This window comes from Anomaloglossus baeobatrachus, chromosome 8 (assembly GCF_048569485.1).
Source record: "Anomaloglossus baeobatrachus isolate aAnoBae1 chromosome 8, aAnoBae1.hap1, whole genome shotgun sequence".
Lineage (NCBI taxonomy): Eukaryota > Metazoa > Chordata > Amphibia > Anura > Aromobatidae > Anomaloglossus > Anomaloglossus baeobatrachus.
In genome coordinates, this window is record NC_134360.1 from 204,967,681 (window position 1) to 204,986,473 (window position 18,793).

An 18,793-nucleotide genomic window follows, 5' to 3' on the forward strand; every position below is an offset into this window, starting at 1 on the left:
TATAAATAATGTCACAAGTCCCCTACATACTATACACTTGCACGGTTTAGTGCCTTTTATGTAGCACTAAAAAGTGTTTTGCATTGTTTAACCTAATAAATGAAAAAAATGAATAAAAAAAATACAATGTGGGTTCCCTCTATCTTTGCTAAAAAAAATACCAGACATCAACCGCCTCAGAAGTGCTGCACCTATTAGATTCATCAATTCTGACGCGTCGCCTCAGCTCTTCCGACTGCCCTGGTGCGGTGGCAGTCAAGGTAATATATTTGGGGGTTGATGTCAGCTGTGTAATGTCAGCTGGCATCAAGCCCTGATGTTAGTAATGGAGATGCCTCTATCAGAGGCCCCCATTACTAACATACTGATTGAAAATAAAAAAAAAATACACAAAAATATTTCATTTGAACAAACACGCTCTGACACTTTTCCTGGTTCACCAATTTATTTAAAACAAAATAAAACAAAGCAGAACATTCCTCGATTACTTGCATAAAAAATTATGGAGCATCAGAATGAGGCTCTATAGACTTTGAGCAGCAGCCACTTACGGCTCATGCTGTGCTCCAGGAAATCAAGTACACTGATGAGCGGTGGTGTCAGGAATGTCACCACTCATCACAGTCGATGGGAGTTGCAGTGCGCAGCGTGCACCGGGAGTGTTTGCTGCTCACAGTCTATGGAGCATCATTCTGATGTCCATAGTCTGATGCAGGTATTCAAGGAACATCGCAGGAACTGCAGGACTACTCGGACCTGGGAATTTGGATTTCTAATAAATTGGTGAACGAGGGACAGTGTCTTGATTTTATTTCTCTCTTTTTTGGTCTTTCACGTTTCCATTTGTGGACTACATTGGATTCCATGTACTACGGTGGATCTACATGGATTTTTTTTTCTTTATAAAATTGGTGAACTAGGGAAAGTTTTGAGTTTTTTTCAATTAAAATATTTTTGCTTTTTTTTTTTCGCTTCTCGATTACTGGGTGTAACGCCTGCCTGGATCAACAGACTCAGGGGGGATGTAATGGACAGACTAGAGGGAAGCCACTCACCAAGCAGGACCCCCAGAACCCTGAAACCCTTTAACCCCTATACAGGGATTTGAAATTACACAGGGCCCTGGAGATCACTACCTGTGGAAGGTTGCAGTCCGGTGAGAGCAGAACAGGGACAGAATCGGCAGACAAGGACGTAATCAGAAAATGGAGCAGAGGTCAAATCCGGATCGGGCGGCGAGGTACAAAAACAGCAGGCAGAAGGGTAGTCAGAAAACACGCAGAAGTCAGCACACAGGAATCACAAAACAGAATAGGGTGGACCAGGAGCCAGGAAATCAGAACTATCTCTGGCAGTGGTCATGTGACAGGAGGGGGAATAAGAAGGGTGTGGTGTCTTCCCATTGGCTGTAGCTGAATGTTGGCAACTTCAGCTGGAAAACACACGCCACCTACAGTCAGCCAGCGGTACTGCAGATCCCAAGATAACCCAGCCCAGTGGATGATCGAAGCCTGCGACCACCGGTGCCGCTGGCATCGACTCCTCTCCTCCCATCACCAGCACCATCCACGGCAGAAACACGGCGTCGCCTGGTGATCGGAGCAGAAGTCGCTGGAGCAGACTCCGGCGGTGACGTAACACTGGGTTAGTAATAGGGGTGTATGTTAGGTACTTCTCCATTACTAACCCCTGCGCTTGATGTCACATGACATCAACCCCAAAAACCATTACCCCAATTGCCACCGTACCAGGGCAAATCGGGAAGAGCCGAGGGGAAAAGACAAAATTGGCACGCCTAATCTGATTTGCCCCTACCTGGGGCGGCTGCGGGCTGGTAGTTTTAGGCTGAGAAGGGCCATGGACCTTCTCTGACAGATAATACCAGCCCCAAGCTGTCTGTCTTACCTTTGCTGATTATCAAAAAACGGGAGACCCCCATGTCATTTTTTTTTGTTAAGTAATATGTATTTATTAGGTTAAGCCCAGGCTAAACACCCTTTAGTGCCACATAAGAGGCACTAAAGGGTGTCAGTTTATAATATGTAGGGGGTAGAATATTATATATCTGCAGGATTTCTATCTATTCTATGTATCAATATCGATCTACATATCTATCTAAATTTTGATATTTTTTGCATTTATTTCTCAAAACTATTGTAGCTAAAAATTTAACATACAAGATGTATGATAAAAACTCATTGCATACAGAAGGCTGTCATTCGAGAAAAAAAAACGCACACTGGCATTGCACTCGCATGACATACAGAGTGACATATACATTACACTTTTCAGTATGAGGATCGGAGCGTTGTTTTATACGCTAGTGGGAGCGAGGCCTTAGCCACAATAATAGGTCACATCTCTATATACAGGATGCATCAATGACAATAGACGACGTCACAGCTGACTCTACTCCCGCTTCCTTTCACAATGGACTTTGCACACGCTCATTAGCAGCTTCAACACAAAAGCTAAAGTCAGGTTCTTTTTATTGTGGCTAATGTACATGTCAATTTCCTGAAAGAACAGAATGGTTAGAATCTAAAAAAATCCCCAGCAGTCAATGTCAAAATTTTAAGATTTTTTTTTTTTTAATTATTCTTAAATACAGATCAAGATATGTAGAAAAAAAATATTAAAAAAACAACTACACAAACCTTATTTAAACAGTAGGTCATTTTCTGATGATAATTTCCCTGTAGGGCTCAGAAATGGAGCTTCCCACTTAACCGTAGATTGAAGAAAAAAAAAAAAGCAGAATAATCCATCACTCACCCAGATCTGCAGCTTCACTCTCTTATCATTTCGATACACAGTCTTCACCTTGAAATCAATTCCCACAGTACTGACGAAGGCGGATGTGAAGGTGTCATCCGCGTACCGGAACAGGAAGGAGGTTTTCCCCACGCTGCTGTTCCCTATAATTAGCAGTTTGAACATATAGTCAAAATTCTGGTCCGAAGCATCTCGATGTCCGTATTTTGGATCAGTGGCAGAGGCCATCTGTAACATAGAAAGGTGAGAGATACAGGTTGGTCTTAGCGCAGTGATTTACTTCAAAGGAGACCTTGAGGTGTTGTTAAGTGGTGGGTAAAGATAGTGAGCATGCCAAGACATTCCTGAGGAAGGGTGCAGCTCTACATACTAGTGCGAGGAATGTTGAAGGCACTTTTCCAGTGGTCTTCAACTAGTGACTCTCATGCCCTGAATAGACAGGTTTCAGCATACAATAAAGCTGTAGACTCAGGAAAGACGAGAACTTATAGTCTCCTCACAGTTGTAAATTGCACCTCTCTACTCTATATGGGGTTGGTGTTAGGGAGGGGCAAACTGGGCAAGTGCTCAAGGCCCTCACCCACTTGAGGTCTCCCAGCGTCTACAGCAGGAACTACACTGATTATAACCAGTGTAGCTACCTATGTGGACACTGCTTGAGAATATTTGGTGACATCATGATCATGTGACCGTTATGTCTCCACAAGTCTTGTACTGTGCAGGACATCAGGATCTTTGGTGACATCACGATTGGTCATGTGACGGTCACCATTGGAAGGGCTGGAGAGGTGATGGAATGGTAGTAAGTGTGTGTTTAGAATTATGGGATCCTGCTGGTATAATTATATAAAATATATATATATAATGACATATATATGACCGCACAGTCACATGTCCAATCGTGAGGTCACTAAAGATACATACATACACAAGCTCCTTCATAACATTTGTCGTACATGTACAGCACAAGTCAATAGAAGATGTATGGAGTGGGCTGATGTATGGAGTGGGCTCACTGGGTGAGCCTGCCTCAAACTCAGCACATGATTGGCAGATTACAGTCGGGACCTGCCTCTAACAATCGTGGATGAGCTCCACCTGCGACTGTTACTTTGTTAAATGCTGCTGTCTAAAGCGGGCTTTACACTCTACAATTTATCTAACGATGTGTCGGCGGGGTCACGTCGTAAGTGACGCACATCCGGCATCGTTAGTTACATTGTAGCGTGTGATACCTCCGTGCGATTGAACGTTAAAACCTTGATCGCATGCACGTCGTTCAATTACTAAAAATTGAACATCCGATTGTTCACTGTTCCCAAGGCAGCACACATCGCTGTGTGTGACACCCCGGGAACGATGAACACAGCTTACCTGCGTCCCGCGGCTCCCGCTGGCAATGTGGAAGGAAGGAGATGGGCGGGATGTTTACGCCCCACTCATCTCCGCCCCTCCGCTTCTATTGGCCGGCTGCCGCGTGACGTCGCTGTGACGCCGAACGTCCCTCCCACTCCAGGAAGTGGATGTTCGCCGCCCACATCGAAGTCGTATGGAAGGCAAGTACGTGTGACGGGAAATAATAGTTTGCGCTACACGGTCAACATGATGAACGTGCCGCACATACGATGGGGACGGGTCACATCGCATACGATATTGTATGCGAAATTATAAGGTGTAAAGCAGGCTTAACTCTGACTGCAGGATTCAACATGCAAGGACATCAAGGGGCGTGCCATTTTAAGTGCCTATCAAAGCAGCCGTGACGTGATTGTGGGTCACGGATGGGTTGCTATGACAGAGGGAGCAATCAGGTGAAGACCCCCGTGCTTGTCATAGCGCTTCTCTGAAACTCTGCCTGTGGCTGGGCTTCAAAGGAGACTGTGATTTTCACTATATGCAACAATGCTGTGGCATGTATAAAGCACAAGCGATCTGACAATCAAAGATTATAGTCCCCTAATGGGACTATAGACAACAGTAAAAAAAGGTTTTCAAAATAAAACGTTTTCAAAAATATTAAATTAATTAAAAGTTAACATAACTTCAAATCATCCCTCTTTTATCCCATTAAAAATAAAATAAATAAAAAATACACGTGGTATCACCACCACTTTCAAAAAAGTCTGATTTATCAAAATAGAAAAATTATTAACCTGATTGGTAAACACAAAAAAAAAACCAATTTGAAAATTACGGGGGTTTTTTGCTTATTGCAATACCACAAACAAAATAAAGGAAAAAAAATGCTGTAACAAGCAATAAAAACAACAGTGTATCACTAAAAACATCATCTTGCTCTATTTTTTTTAAATTTCTGTCATTCTTTGTCAACCTGTCTAAAGAAGCAAAACAATCACCGAATATCTTCAATATTGTCAATTGTGCTCATTAATGGTCCAAACCCAGCTCATGTGAATGCAACCTAAATATTTGAGTGTGATGGTGCAATATGTGAGCATATAGGGCCTCACTTTAATCTTTTACCCAGGGTCCCACTTTATCTAAAACCTGCCCGGTATATACAATAGTAAGTTAAAGCACATCTATCACTAGATTTCACGATACAAATGGCATACATTAAATAAATCTCTTAGGTGAACTTACTTTGAAAGAATAATCAGAATGGCTTTAGAATGCATTTTAACGTTTCTGTCTGTTATTAATAGGAGCTGTAGCTTTGATAAATGGCTTATTTTTAATATCAGAATGAAAACAAATCTAATGCAGATTTTCATGGCAAGTACACCAGCCTTATCAGGCACAAGATCTCTGTCATCAAATATGCAGTTTGTAATGTGAAATCTGCCAGTGTGTTTCCAGAACACAGAAAATTTGTAAAATTTAGGGTACGCGTATGACTGGGACGAGTGTGTGACGCCCTGGCAAAACCAGGTAGTCACAAATAGGCCCCCGCATTACACCGTTCCCTCACTAGGAAACATACAGCCAACCAGAAAACCCTAGTCACCCCCCCTTAGGGAAAGATAAACACACCAGTGGCGGTGATCAGGCAGTTGGGACACACCCACCCAGGGGTCCAGACAGCCCGGGGCGGGAAAAACAGTGGGTTAAGAGGAGAGTTGAGTTTGGAGAGGAGTGTGGGCTGGAGCTAAGTGTAGCTCCAGCAGGTAAGTTCAGGTTGAACGGTACCAGGGTTGGAGCCCTGGTGCAACTGGCTAGGAGGCAGACGGTGGTCTCCGTCAGCAGGAGACGGGAAGACGGCTCGGCAGAACCGAGGTGGACCGGGACAGGGTTGTAGCCGGCCGGTACCGACCCGGAAACCAAAGCTCAAAGGGGGGTACTCGGACCCTGAAGCCAGAACCCGGAACCAAGCGGACTGGTTAATTCACCGATTGAGGCCAGGACTAAAGGTCCTGTCCTACCCAAAGTCCTTCATAGAAGACAACAGCCCACCGATAGGGATAAGAGGTCACCGCCAGGGCCCATAGATCCCACGGGCCAGCGTCTGCGGGCACGGCTCCTTAGGCCACATCCAGCCGGGAGTGGACTCCTGAGTTTCACACAAGGAAAGTCCACCTTACACAAAGCAGTGCAGAGGAAAAGGATAGACCGCCAGTCGGGTGGGGGACCCGAATGCAACCGGCCGTGGCACCGGCCACCATCCCCTTGGTTTACCAGAGACTTGTGTGGTTTATTAACAGTGAGTACACCAACACTCCCTGCGGTCGCCATCCCCTGCACTGAGCCACCGGGTCCCGGGGTCACCATCCCTGCCCACAGAGGGGTTAACAACTTGCTGCACAACATCTCCCCCGGGTGCCCCATAACAGCAGTGGTGGTGTCCCACGTCACCACACACCGTGGGTGGCGTCACAAACTTACTACGGCCTAGCCCGAACATCTACGTCCCCCCATTTATTCGGCATGTCCGCGAGACCCCCGGGTCCGGAGACCTTCGTGCCGCCACCCCTGACAGCCCGGATCCGAGCAGCGCCGGCTGCTGGCACGGGGCGGCACAAGTGCAATGCAAGAAAATCCAGCATTGCTCTCGGACCAATGTTATTCAATAAGGGAGAGCAGATGGTCAGCTTTTTCTCATCCAGATTCTTGATGAGCGAAAAGTCGCAGCATACTGCGATTATCAACGAGAGATGTGTCACTCGCACCTATACAAGTCTATGGGTGCGAGTGAAACATCGGATGACATCCGAGTGCAGTGTGATAATCGCATCAGCTGACAATGGAGGAGATGGTTAGATTAATCCCTCCCTCTCATACACAGCTCCCTCCTTCTCCTCCGCAGCTGTGATCCGATCGCAGGATGGGATCACAGTTGCATGACAATTGGCTCACGCTACAGCAGAGCCTGAGCAGAGGGTAATTTGCATATAACATCAAATGCTCTCACACCGGATGCTATACCATTGTGTGAATCCAGCATTAAAAGTATAATCTGGGCCAAATATTGATGGTGAGGGAGCCTAGCCTAAATGTCTTCCAATTGTCCCCTGATAGGATCTGCTCTGGTTATATCCATCTGTACATTTTTCCAATGCCATAGTACATAAATATGGCTATGAGAATTTGACCTTCAGGTGATGAACTTGCAATTCATCCGTCATGAAAATAACTAAATTCATCAGTTTTAATGAGCTTTTTAAATTCACGATTATCCATCTAACGATATTCATCAGCTCCGCGGAGCTTCCTGCCCTAATCAACATCTAATTTACAGGACTTGATAATGAAGACATCAGTTAACTCCTTCCAGCCAGGGCAAGCTCCGCATACAGAATAACATAACAACGATGACAATGGTTGCATTAAAATGAACAAACAACCTAAATGTGTTGCGGTGCTTCACAAATCACAATTAGAAGAGGCTAAATAGAGGAGATATAATTAAAAAGTCACATAAAAAAAACAAATATTAGGCAAAAACTACAATAAAAAGGATGAAGAAAGGACGCCTACAGTCTAAAGACTCATTACATAGCGGTGCTTGATATTCAGACAGGTTACACAGGCTCTAAAGCCTGCTTTACACATTGCAATTTCGCATACGATATCGTATGCAATTTGCAACGCCCCCATCGTATCTGCGGCACGTTCAATTTGTTGAATATGTCGCACACACGAGTAACCCCCCGTCACACGTACTTATGTCGCGGGCGGAGGAGGGGACGCCGCGCTCTCCCACTGCCCGGGTCCGGCTGCCGCTGCTGCGGTCTGCTGCTGCTCGGTGGCTCGAGCGATGGGCCGGATCCTGGGGACTCGAGCGGCGCTCCTCACCCGTGAGTGAAAGGGGATTGGTTTTTGGGATGGTTTATTGTCCGTGACGCCACCCACGGTTGTGGTGATTATGTGGACACCACCGCTGCTCTGTATGGGGATCCCGGGAGCGATGACAGGGAGCAGCAAAGTTGTTGGTTCTCCCCTCCGTGGGTAGGGAGGTAGTTGTCCCGGGGCCCAGTGGTGAGGTGGGTGATGAGGGATGGCGGGGCCGGTGCAGGGCTTGGTGGGGTGCAGGGACGTGGGGGCAGCGCTGTGCCTCACGGCACTGTGGTACTCACTCAGCCTGAGACGGGGACACAGTTCTCGGTAAAACACATGGCTGGAAAGACGGTTCCCACGGACGGCTGCAGTTGCTGTTCCCCAGTAGTTGACGGTGACGGTCCCTTTTCCTGCACCTGAGATGATGATGGTAGCGATGGGTTCCCACCGGTAACCCGCTCCCCGACTTGGTTATGGGCCGGAGGAGCCCTACTTTGCCCGCAGGCGCTGGCCCTGAGAAACTGGTGCCCTGGCGGTGGCGGTGTCTCTCTCTAACGGTCGGACTGTTGCCTTCAATCGGGACTTGGTTGTTGGGAGACCCAGAGGTCCCCTTCACTGACGGATTTGGCAAATTCACGGCGACTCCTAGCCTTGCCGGGATCCGAAAGGCCCCTGCCAATGGTGCTGACTGCTCTTCGTATACCACTCCGGTACCGCCGGGCCACCACCCGTCCGCGGTCCTTCCGGCAACCTCCAAGCAGCCTCTCCTGCAGACAGTCACCGCCGTCTGCTGACCTTGCTGTCTCAGTCCGGGGCACACACCCGGACCAACTTCAGGCTTTCTTAAATGTTACTTTCACTGTCACTACTCTCACTTGCTCCTCTACCACTTCCTTCTCCTTCACTCCCCTAGCTTATCTGCCTGGTTTTCCCGCCTCCAGGGCTGTGAACTCCTCGGTGGGCGGAGCCAACCACCTGGCCCACCCCCTGGTGTGAACATCAGCCCCTGGAGGAAGGCAACAAGGATTTTTGTGTAGCTTTGGTGTACCTAACTGTTGTGTAGGGTGTGGTGGTGTTATGACCTGTGACCCCTGGCTTTCCCACGGCGTCACACTTACCTTCCATACGACCTCGATGTGGGCGGCGAACGTCCACTTCCTGGAGTGGGAGGGACGTTCGGCGTCACATCGACGTCACGCGGCAGCCGGCCAATAGAAGCGGAGGGGCGGAGATGAGCGGAACATAAACATCCCTCCTGCCTCCTTCCTTCCGCAAAGCTGGTCGGGAGCCGCAGGACGCAGGTAAGATCTGTTCAACATTCCCGGGGGGTCACACACTGCGATGTGTGCTACCCCGGGTACGATGAACAACCTGATGTTCAATTCATGAAGAATGAACGACGTGCGTGCAATGAACGTTTTACCGTTCAATCGCAATCGCACGTAGCTGTTACATGCTACAATGTAACTTACGATGCCGGATGTGCGTCACTTACGACGTGACCCCGCCGACACGTCGTAAGATAAATTGTAGCATGTAAAGCGGGCTTTAGAAGGAGGCAATGCATCAATTAGACGTTTCTCTAATATTTTCCATCTTAAAGGGGTTATCCACTTTATATCAGATGAGTTCTGCACATAATTTTGTAGGAATTACTAAAATATAAGCATTACATGTTCTCTTACAGATTGCACAGCTTTCCTGTTGTCAGCATGACTAATATTGATAGAGGAGCATATGACCAGACCCGCCCATCAGCCTCCTCCAATAGAAAAACACAGCAGATAGAAAGAGTCTTTTCTATTGGAGGAGGCTGATGGGCGTGTCTGGTCATATACTCCTCTATTAATATTAGTCATGCTGAGAACAGAAGAGCTGTGCAGTGAAGTATAATCCTGCCTAGGTCCCTATGTTGACACAATTCTGTTTTACCTTCGGGAAATACTTAGCTCTAGACAATTTCTAATATTTTTCAAAGTGTATATTTGTGCCGCCCCTGCAGCGGTCGGACCGCTCGAATCTGGGGGTGTCGCAGCTGTGGCTCGAGGGTTTCCAGACCCGGGGGCTTACAGCCACTCTCAAATGGAAAAGGGGGCTATTTACAGGGGAGAGAGTTTGTGACGACACCCGTAGTGTGCGGTAACGGGGAGTACCGCCACTGCCAATAGGAGTACCCAGGGGCGATGGAGTGGGGCAGCCAGATGACGTTTCCCTCCACGGGTAGGGAAGGCCCCGGGACAATAGATGATGACTTGCGAGTGCAGGGGGAGCGCAGAGCCCAGACTATCGTCTGCAACCCAATCTTCTACTCCCCGGGAGCCACACGCTCCCCTTGCTCCTCACTGCTCGAGGGCTACTTCTCATCTCCTTCTCCTTTGCTCCCCTGGAGCCAACTCCTCTACTTCCCTCCCACCAGTCTGCCTGACCCCTAGGTGGGCGGCCTTATTCCAGCTCAGCAGCCCACTGGTGTGTCTGACAGGGTGTGGTGGGAGTTGTGATTGGGATTTTATCGCTGATGGAGGTAGCACTATAGGTTAGGAACCCAGAACCATGGGGGTTTGAGTCATGCACTGGGAGATAAAGAGTATGCAGTACCCTGTGACGCCCCGACTAGTCCAGGGGCGTCACATATTCCCATCTCAGCATCCAAAGGATGAACCATAAATGTGCAGGTTTTACCTACGGACCCTTACTTATTAGGAGAAAATGTTCACCCTGAAACACTCACTAATTTCCAGTACCTTCCATTTTTTTAGTTCTAGGCCTTTTACCGAACTTGACTATAGTATAATTGTCACGCTCACACAGCCGGGGAGGAGGCGGCGAGCGCTGGGGATGACGAGAGCATCCCAAGGGCAAGGTGGACCCACTGGACCACAGGGGACCCAGACTCACCCAGGCAAGGGAAGGGCAGCATCTAGGTACTGTGACAGCTAAACCAGGACTAGGCGACTGCAGGACAGGGGACAGGCTAAGGACAGACAGGACTGACACGAGAACACAGTACAGGTCAGGATCAGCCTAGTCCCAGGACACAGGAACGGACCAGAAACTCAAGCAGGACAGATCAGGGATACTGCCTCGTCCCGGCCACGGAGACAGACAAACACAGGACAACCGACTCAGGAACAAGACAGACACAGGAAGTCATCAGGCAAGGCTCCATCGGGCAGAGGTCATCAGACATCGGGTAAGGCTCCAGACATCAGGCAGAAGTCATCAGATATCAGGCACAGCAGGCATAGATCGCAGCAGGGCAGCACAGGCACAATAAGCACAGATCGCAGCAGGACGGTGCTGGCACGGTGTGCTTGGACCGCAACAGGGTGGTTTAGGCACAGCTGGAACTCTGGGCTTCAGGCTTAAAACACAAACAGGACTTTATTCACAGATACGGGACACAGCAGGGTCTCAGGAACAGAAAAAAGCAGGAATTCAGGAATAGGACACAGACTGGTACCAAGGCAACACATGGACAGGACAGGTCCAGGGCAGACAACAGCAAACCAGAACTATAGCAGTCAGGACTGGAGCTGGGTATGGGCAGACCAAATCAATATGGCAGGACCAACACAGAGCTAGGTTTAACCAGGAACCCAACAGAACAAGCTCAGGGCCTGGGACCTAGGGACCGAACACACGTCAGGACAGCAGAGCACCAAACAACACGTTGAGTGGAAGAGCAGGGAACCGCACAAGCAACCAAAAGGAAACAGCAACGGTATCCCAGCTGGGTAAGGGGGAGGAGAGTACAGGGGCATCGACACAAGGATGCACTGGGGTGTCGGCGTAGCTATTCAACAAAAACGCCGACGTTACAATAAAAAGGATATGTGCACACAGCGTCTTTTAAACTCAGCCAAACCCACTGAGGTTGTTTTTTGGTTTTTTTAAGCAAAAGACTCCAAAGACACTATTTTTTTCTCTTTAAAGCAAAGCAAAAACAGTTCAAAAGACATCTGGGCATCTTCCAAGCTTTCAGATTGATTTACAGGTATTAGTAAAGTACAGAGCGCCTTCAGAGTGGAAAACACCAGAAGAAAGTCACTTCTTTTAACCGCTTGGTGTTTTTAGAAGCCTGAAGTGATCAAAAGACTTAACATGTGCACAGCAAGGTATTTTTACATTGAATATGTGCATTTGTTTGCAGCATTTTCTGATGGATTCTGCTATGGAAACGTGCCTGAAAAAGACATTGTCTGCACATACAGTGCCTACAAGTAGTATTCAACCCCCTGCAGATTTAGCAGATTTACACATTCGGAATTAACTTGGCATTGTGACATTTGGACTGTAGATCAGCCTGGAAGTGTGAAATGCACTGCAGCAAAAAAGAATGTTGTTATTTCTTTTTTTTTTTTTAAATTGTGAAAAGTTTATTCAGAGGGTCATTTATTATTCAACCCCTCAAACCACAAGAATTCTGTTTGGTTCCCCTAAAGTATTAAGAAGTATTTCAGGCACAAAGAACAATGAGCTTCACATGTTTGGATTAATTATCTCTTTTTCCAGCCTTTTCTGACTAATTATGACCCTCCCCAAACTTGTGAACAGCACTCATACTTGGTCAACATGGGAAAGACAAAGGAGCATTCCAAGGCCATCAGAGACAAGATCGTGGAGGGTCACAAGGATGGCAAGGGGTACAAAACCCTTTCCAAGGAGTTGGGCCTACCTGTCTCCACTGTTGGGAGCATCATCCGGAAGTGGAAGGCTTATGGAACTACTGTTAGCCTTCCACGGCCTGGACAGCCTTTGAAAGTTTCCACCCGTGCCGAGGCCAGGCTTGTCCGAAGAGCCAAGGCTAACCCAAAGACAACAAGGAAGGAGCTCCAGGAAGATCTCATGGCAGTGGGGACATTGGTTTCAGTCAATACCATAAGTAACGTACTCCACCGCAATGGTCTCCATTCCAGACGAGCCCGTAAGGTACCTTTACTTTCAACGCGTCATGTCAAGACTCGTCTACAGTTTGCTCATGATCACTTGGAGGACTCAGACAGACTGGTTCAAGGTTCTCTGGTCTGATGAGACCAAGATCGAGATCTTTGGTGCCAACCACACACGTGACGTTTGGAGACTGGATGGCACTGCATACGACCCCAAGAATACCATCCCTACAGTCAAGCATGGTGGTGGCAGCATCATGCTGTGGGGCTGTTTCTCAGCCAAGGGGCCTGGCCATCTGGTCCGCATCCATGGGAAGATGGATAGCACGGCCTACCTGGAGATTTTGGCCAAGAACCTCCGCTCCTCCATCAAGGATCTTAAGATGGGTCGTCATTTCATCTTCCAACAAGACAACGACCCAAAGCACACAGCCAAGAAAACCAAGGCCTGGTTCAAGAGGGAAAAAATCAAGGTGTTGCAGTGGCCTAGTCAGTCTCCTGACCTTAACCCAATTGAAAACTTGTGGAAGGAGCTCAAGATTAAAGTCCACATGAGACACCCAAAGAACCTAGATAACTTGGAGAAGATCTGCATGGAGGAGTGGGCCAAGATAACTCCAGAGACCTGTGCCGGCCTGATCAGGTCTTATAAAAAACGATTATTAGCTGTAATTGCAAACAAGGGTTATTCCACAAAATATTAAACCTAGGGGTTGAATAATAATTGACCCACACTTTTATGTTGAAAATTTATTAAAATTTAACTGAGCAACATAACTTGTTGGTTTGTAAGATTTATGCATCTGTTAATAAATCCTGCTCTTGTTTGAAGTTTGCAGGCTCTAACTTATTTGCATCTTATCAAACCTGCTAAATCTGCAGGGGGTTGAATACTACTTGTAGGCACTGTACAGTTATATAGTACAATTATATGGCACAGGAAAGGACACAAGATTAGACACTTTAGGAATCTTGTGGAAATCCCCCAAACCCCTATAATAGAGTTCTCTGGTAGGTTTTCTTTTCAGAATCTGCCTGAAATAGACATTGTCTGCACATAACCTTATATGGTATAATAAACAAAAAAAAAATACAGCACCACATTGGATTCTATTGGTCGCTAATAAATGTATTAAGGGAAAGTAAATACAGTGACGGATATATCATTGGTAGAGCGAGTACCTAACTATTCGTACTCTATGCTCATAACGAGTACTGTCTAAAGTGGGCTTCACACGCAGCGGTTTTGCTAACGAGATGTTGTTGGGGTCACGGAATTCGTGACGCACATCCGGCCTCGTTAGCGACGTTGTTGCATGTGAATTGCAGGAACGACCGTTAACGTCAAAATTACTTACCTAATCGATCATTGACACGTCGTTCCTTTCCCGAATATCGTTGCTGTTGCAGGACGCAGGTTGTTAGTCGTTCCTGCGGCAGCACACATTGCTATGTGTGACACCGCAGGAACGAGGAACATCACCGTACCTGCGGCCGCCGGCAATGAGGAAGGAAGGAGGTGGGCGGAATGTTACGGTCGCTCATCTCCGCCCCTCCGCTTCTATTGGGCGGCCGCTTAGTGACACCGCTGTGACGCTACACAAACCGCCCCCCTTAGAAAGGAGCCGGTTCGCCGGCCACAGCGACGTCGCTAGGCAGGTAAGTCCGTGTGACGGGTGTAAGCGATGTTGTGCGCCACGGGCAGCGATTTGCCCGTGACGCACAACCGCCGGGGGCGAGTGCTTTCACCAGCGACATCGCTAGCGATGTCGCTGCGTGTAAAGCCCGCTTTAGGCTATGTGCGCACGTTGAGTCCATGCTGAAAATTCTGCAGCGATTTGGCAGTGCATGTGCGTTTCAAATCGCTGCAAAAACACTGTGTAATGGATGCAGTGTGTCTGCAGAATAGATGCCAAATTCATGCGCTCTGGATGCTGCCTCTCACATAGACAGAGTGGGAGCAGCATCAAAAGCACACAAAATAAATGACATGTTGCTTTTTTGAGCGCAGCGATTTGGATCAAAATTTCAGCATGCAAAACGCTGCGCTCTCAAACTCAACGTGCACATGGATTATGCATAATCTTCATAGACTGTGATGGGGACGCAGGATGTATGCATTTATGCTGCGGTGCAATACGTAGCATAAACGAATGAAATTACACAACGTGCGCACATAGCCTAATACTCACGTATTGATTCCGAATAGTGTGTGCAATGCAAGTCAATGGGGGAAAACTGGCAAAGTAACGAGTAACCTGAATGCCGTACTATTCGTGAGAGTAGCGAATAATGCGGAATTCGGTTTACTCGTTACATTGCGAGTATTCCCCATTGACTTACATTGCACACAATATTCGGAATGAATATGCGAGTATTAGACAGTGCTCGTTATGGGTATAGCGAGTATGAATAGTTAGGTACTCACTCAACTCTAATCATTGGTGCAACCTGTGCGGTCGCACTGGGGTAAAAAGAGATCAGGGGGCCATCTCCACCTCCAAAGCAGGAGCAATTTTGCATTTTATAAGCTCTTGGGCTGTAAAGAGCCCATATAGTTTTCTTACACGGGCCCTTTTTTGTCTGTGTCCGCCAGTAGCAAAATATTAGTACTGAGTCCTATCTTGGAGACCACTACTACACAAAAGATAGCTGTTGGCTGAACAATGACTCAGCCAACCTCTCTAGATTCCTCCATACACAGGAGCATTTACTTATCGACTTCTCTCCTGGGAGAAGAAAATGATTTCCAGTCCAAAATCAGATATGCCAGATCCTTCTCTCCAAAGACACAAACTGGAGGAATACTCAGTGAAGCAGCGGAAATAAAAGAGGAAGACCTGAGTACAGCGGCACGGTGGCTCAGTAGTTAGCACTGCAGTGTTGCAGCGCTGGGGTCCTGGGTTCAAATCCCACCAAGGACACCATCTGCAAGGAGTTTGTATGTTCTCCCCGTGTTTGCGTGGGTTTCCTCCGGTTTTCTCCCAAAGACATACAGATAGGGAGTTTAGATCGTTAGCCCCAATGGGGGACAGTGTTCCTGATGTATGTAAAGCGCTGCGGAATATGTTAGCGCTATATAAAAATAAAGATTTGATTTTTTGGGTAGTTTTGACTTGTTGACACTTCCCCTATAATTCTTCATTTGTCTTGTGGTGGTTGCGGCAGAAGAATTGAACATTTGGCAGCAAATTCTCAAGCGATCACCTAGTTTTCAGGGGAAATCTTTCACCCAAAGAGGATTTCCAAAGTAAGAAAAACATTTTTTGTGCGTAAATTAGGATTATAAGAGGATATTCTCATTCACTGACAGTGAGATCAAAGTATAGAAAGGAAGACCTTATACTAAATTCTGCGCTCACCAGCCCACATAATGTCAACCGAAGCTTTTTCGAACCATGCGATTAACAAATAAATATTTCATCTGGAAACAAGCGCACTGCCTCTATTTTTGTGTTGTCGCTGCTTTTTACGTCACCACTTAAAAGGTCACTCATCTAGGCTGAAAAATGAGTCCATATATTCCAGTTGTCATGCCAATGATACCAGCTGCCGACGTTGGCTTCATCATTCTGCACCACCAGACTTCTCACTTGTGCCTCCATCACATTCAGAGCCGCCGCCAAATGCATTTTTTTTTTTTGCTAACTTCAAACAAAAGGAGAAACTACTGTAAGCGGGAGATCATTTGTAGAAATCTCGTGACCGGTAACTTGAGAAAGAAGAGGAGTGTAGGAATTGCTAAATGTGAGATGCGGTGTGATACAAAAGAAGGGATATTGGGAAATTGTATGAGAAATACACTCGAAAACACCAGCTGTTTACTGTGCACCACACAGCAGCAGCAAAATTGTATTATTTAATGAAGTTTTTGCACCCATTCCTCTTACATAGTTTCGGTGCCCTTTTATTTTTTTATTTTTTTTTTAATAATGTTTTGCACTAGAAAGAATGACTTTGTACTCCACGATCAACACTTTTGATTTTTTACTTATGGGATTCTTAACTGACATGCACTAATTTATGGTCTAACGTTAGTAAATAGTCATTACCTAAATTCACTACAAAGTGCCCACAGGTATTTACCGTTGTCCACTGCCTGTAGTCAAGAATAATCCTCCTCTAGTAGCAGAGGTGGATAACAGAAAGTAGGGGAGCGACTTTTTGTCTGCCATAGACATAACAAAGGCTTTCTGTTCAGAACAGGCAAACCATTGGATAACGGCTAGAGATGAGCGATGTTCGAATCGAATTGTTCGCCAATTTCAAATTCGAGTGATTTTGGGGGGTGTTCGAGTCGTTCGACGAACTCGAACGATTTGCTTCAAGTTCGGCCGTTTGAGTTACCATTCGATAATGGTTCGATCACCAAAAAGCGTAGCTAGTTACTAGCTGGCGTTTCACTGTAATACTTTCAGTCACTGTTAATAATGATATGAAAATTCAGCGTATAGTGTGCGGGGGGGGACGGGGTTTAGATCAGTGCTGCTGCTGAGTGCTGAAAGAATGGTGATCGCCATTTTTCTTTTTTCCTAACCGCGCGTACAGTGGGGCGGGCCAGGCTGTCAGCCAATCACAGATACACACACAGCAAAGTGGATTTTTGCCAGACAAGCAAGGGCATGTGTCATAGGCTCTGCATGTCACATGTCCTTGCCCTATAAGACCCAGCCATTTTCCCCATCGCCGCCATTATCTCTCTGCTGCGGGTGTGTGACAGTCACCGCTCCCGCTGCTGCTGTGCGCTATAGACTTATAAAGTGCAATCTGCACATCGGTTTAGGGATTAGGGACTACTTATAATTTCAGCCCTTTTCAGGGCTACATTACAGCACTTCATAGCCATTTTTGCTAGGCAGGTCTGTGCCAGCGCTGTGCAAGGTTTTATCACAGTGTCTGTCTAAATCAGCTCAGGCAATTCCTTGGGGCATAGTTTCATTGTCAGGGATAGTAAGTGAGGGTTCCTCTGCTGACAAGCAAGCTACACCACCTCTGCATTGTACACCACCTCTCCATTTTTGCTACGCCATTTTAAGTGCAAAAAGTGCAAGCAGTTCCTTGGGGCATAGTTTCATTGTCTGGGATAGTAAGTGAGGGTTCCTCTGCTGACAAGCAAGCTACACCACCTCTGCATTGTACACCACCTCTCCATATTTGCTACGCCATTTTAACTGCAGCAAACAGTGTCCAATTTGTTTACAAACAAAATGAGTGGCAAAAGGCCAGATGCTGGTGGAAAGGGGAAGAGGCGTGTTGGAAAGGGAAAAAAAGTTTGTGTCCGTTGGGTAAGTGGTAAAGCAACAGTAACATCTGCTGAAGAAAGGCCATCTTCCAGCAAAAGTAAGATGTCTACTACTTTCCATGGACAATCTGATATGATCCCTTTGGTACGGAAACGATCATTGCTACCAAAGGTAGATGAGGCACAAAAACAGCAGATGCTTGAATGGATCTCAAGTGCTCCATCAAGTGGCCTCTCCTCCACCTCTACTTCAACATCCCAAAGACTCCAGTCCTCTGAGTTGACACCCCAATCGCACTTGCTTTCTACCAGCTCTCAAGTCTCCACCCACCCTGCAGAGTATGAGGTAACAGAGATGGTTGAGTTGGCAGAGCTGTTCAGTCACACTATAACCTGGGAATCAGAGGTCTGCTCCAAAGATAGTGAGTCCAGACAAGGAAATGATCTGCAGTGATGAACAGAAGCTTTGTGAGTCAGATTCAGGCCCTGATGACCAAGTTTCTCAGCATAATGTAGACTCTCATTCCCAAACTGTAACTTCTCTTGGTGGTGACAATGAGGAACATGCTGATGACGATGAGACTCAGATACCTGATTGGAATGACAACTTAACTATTCGGTCAGGGCAGGAAGAGGTTGGCTCTGAGGACGG

The 18,793-nt window shown here is 46.9% G+C and overlaps 1 protein-coding gene across 1 annotated transcript in view; it reads right to left on the minus strand.

The window, feature by feature from the left end:
- RAB3B (RAB3B, member RAS oncogene family) overlaps positions 1-18,793 on the minus strand; it is a 141,836-nt gene that overhangs the window by 104,875 nt on the left and 18,168 nt on the right. The window contains exon 2 of the mRNA XM_075320085.1: positions 2,776-3,003. Coding sequence (XP_075176200.1) covers positions 2,776-3,003 — 228 coding nt within the window. The remainder of the gene's footprint in view (positions 1-2,775; positions 3,004-18,793) is intronic.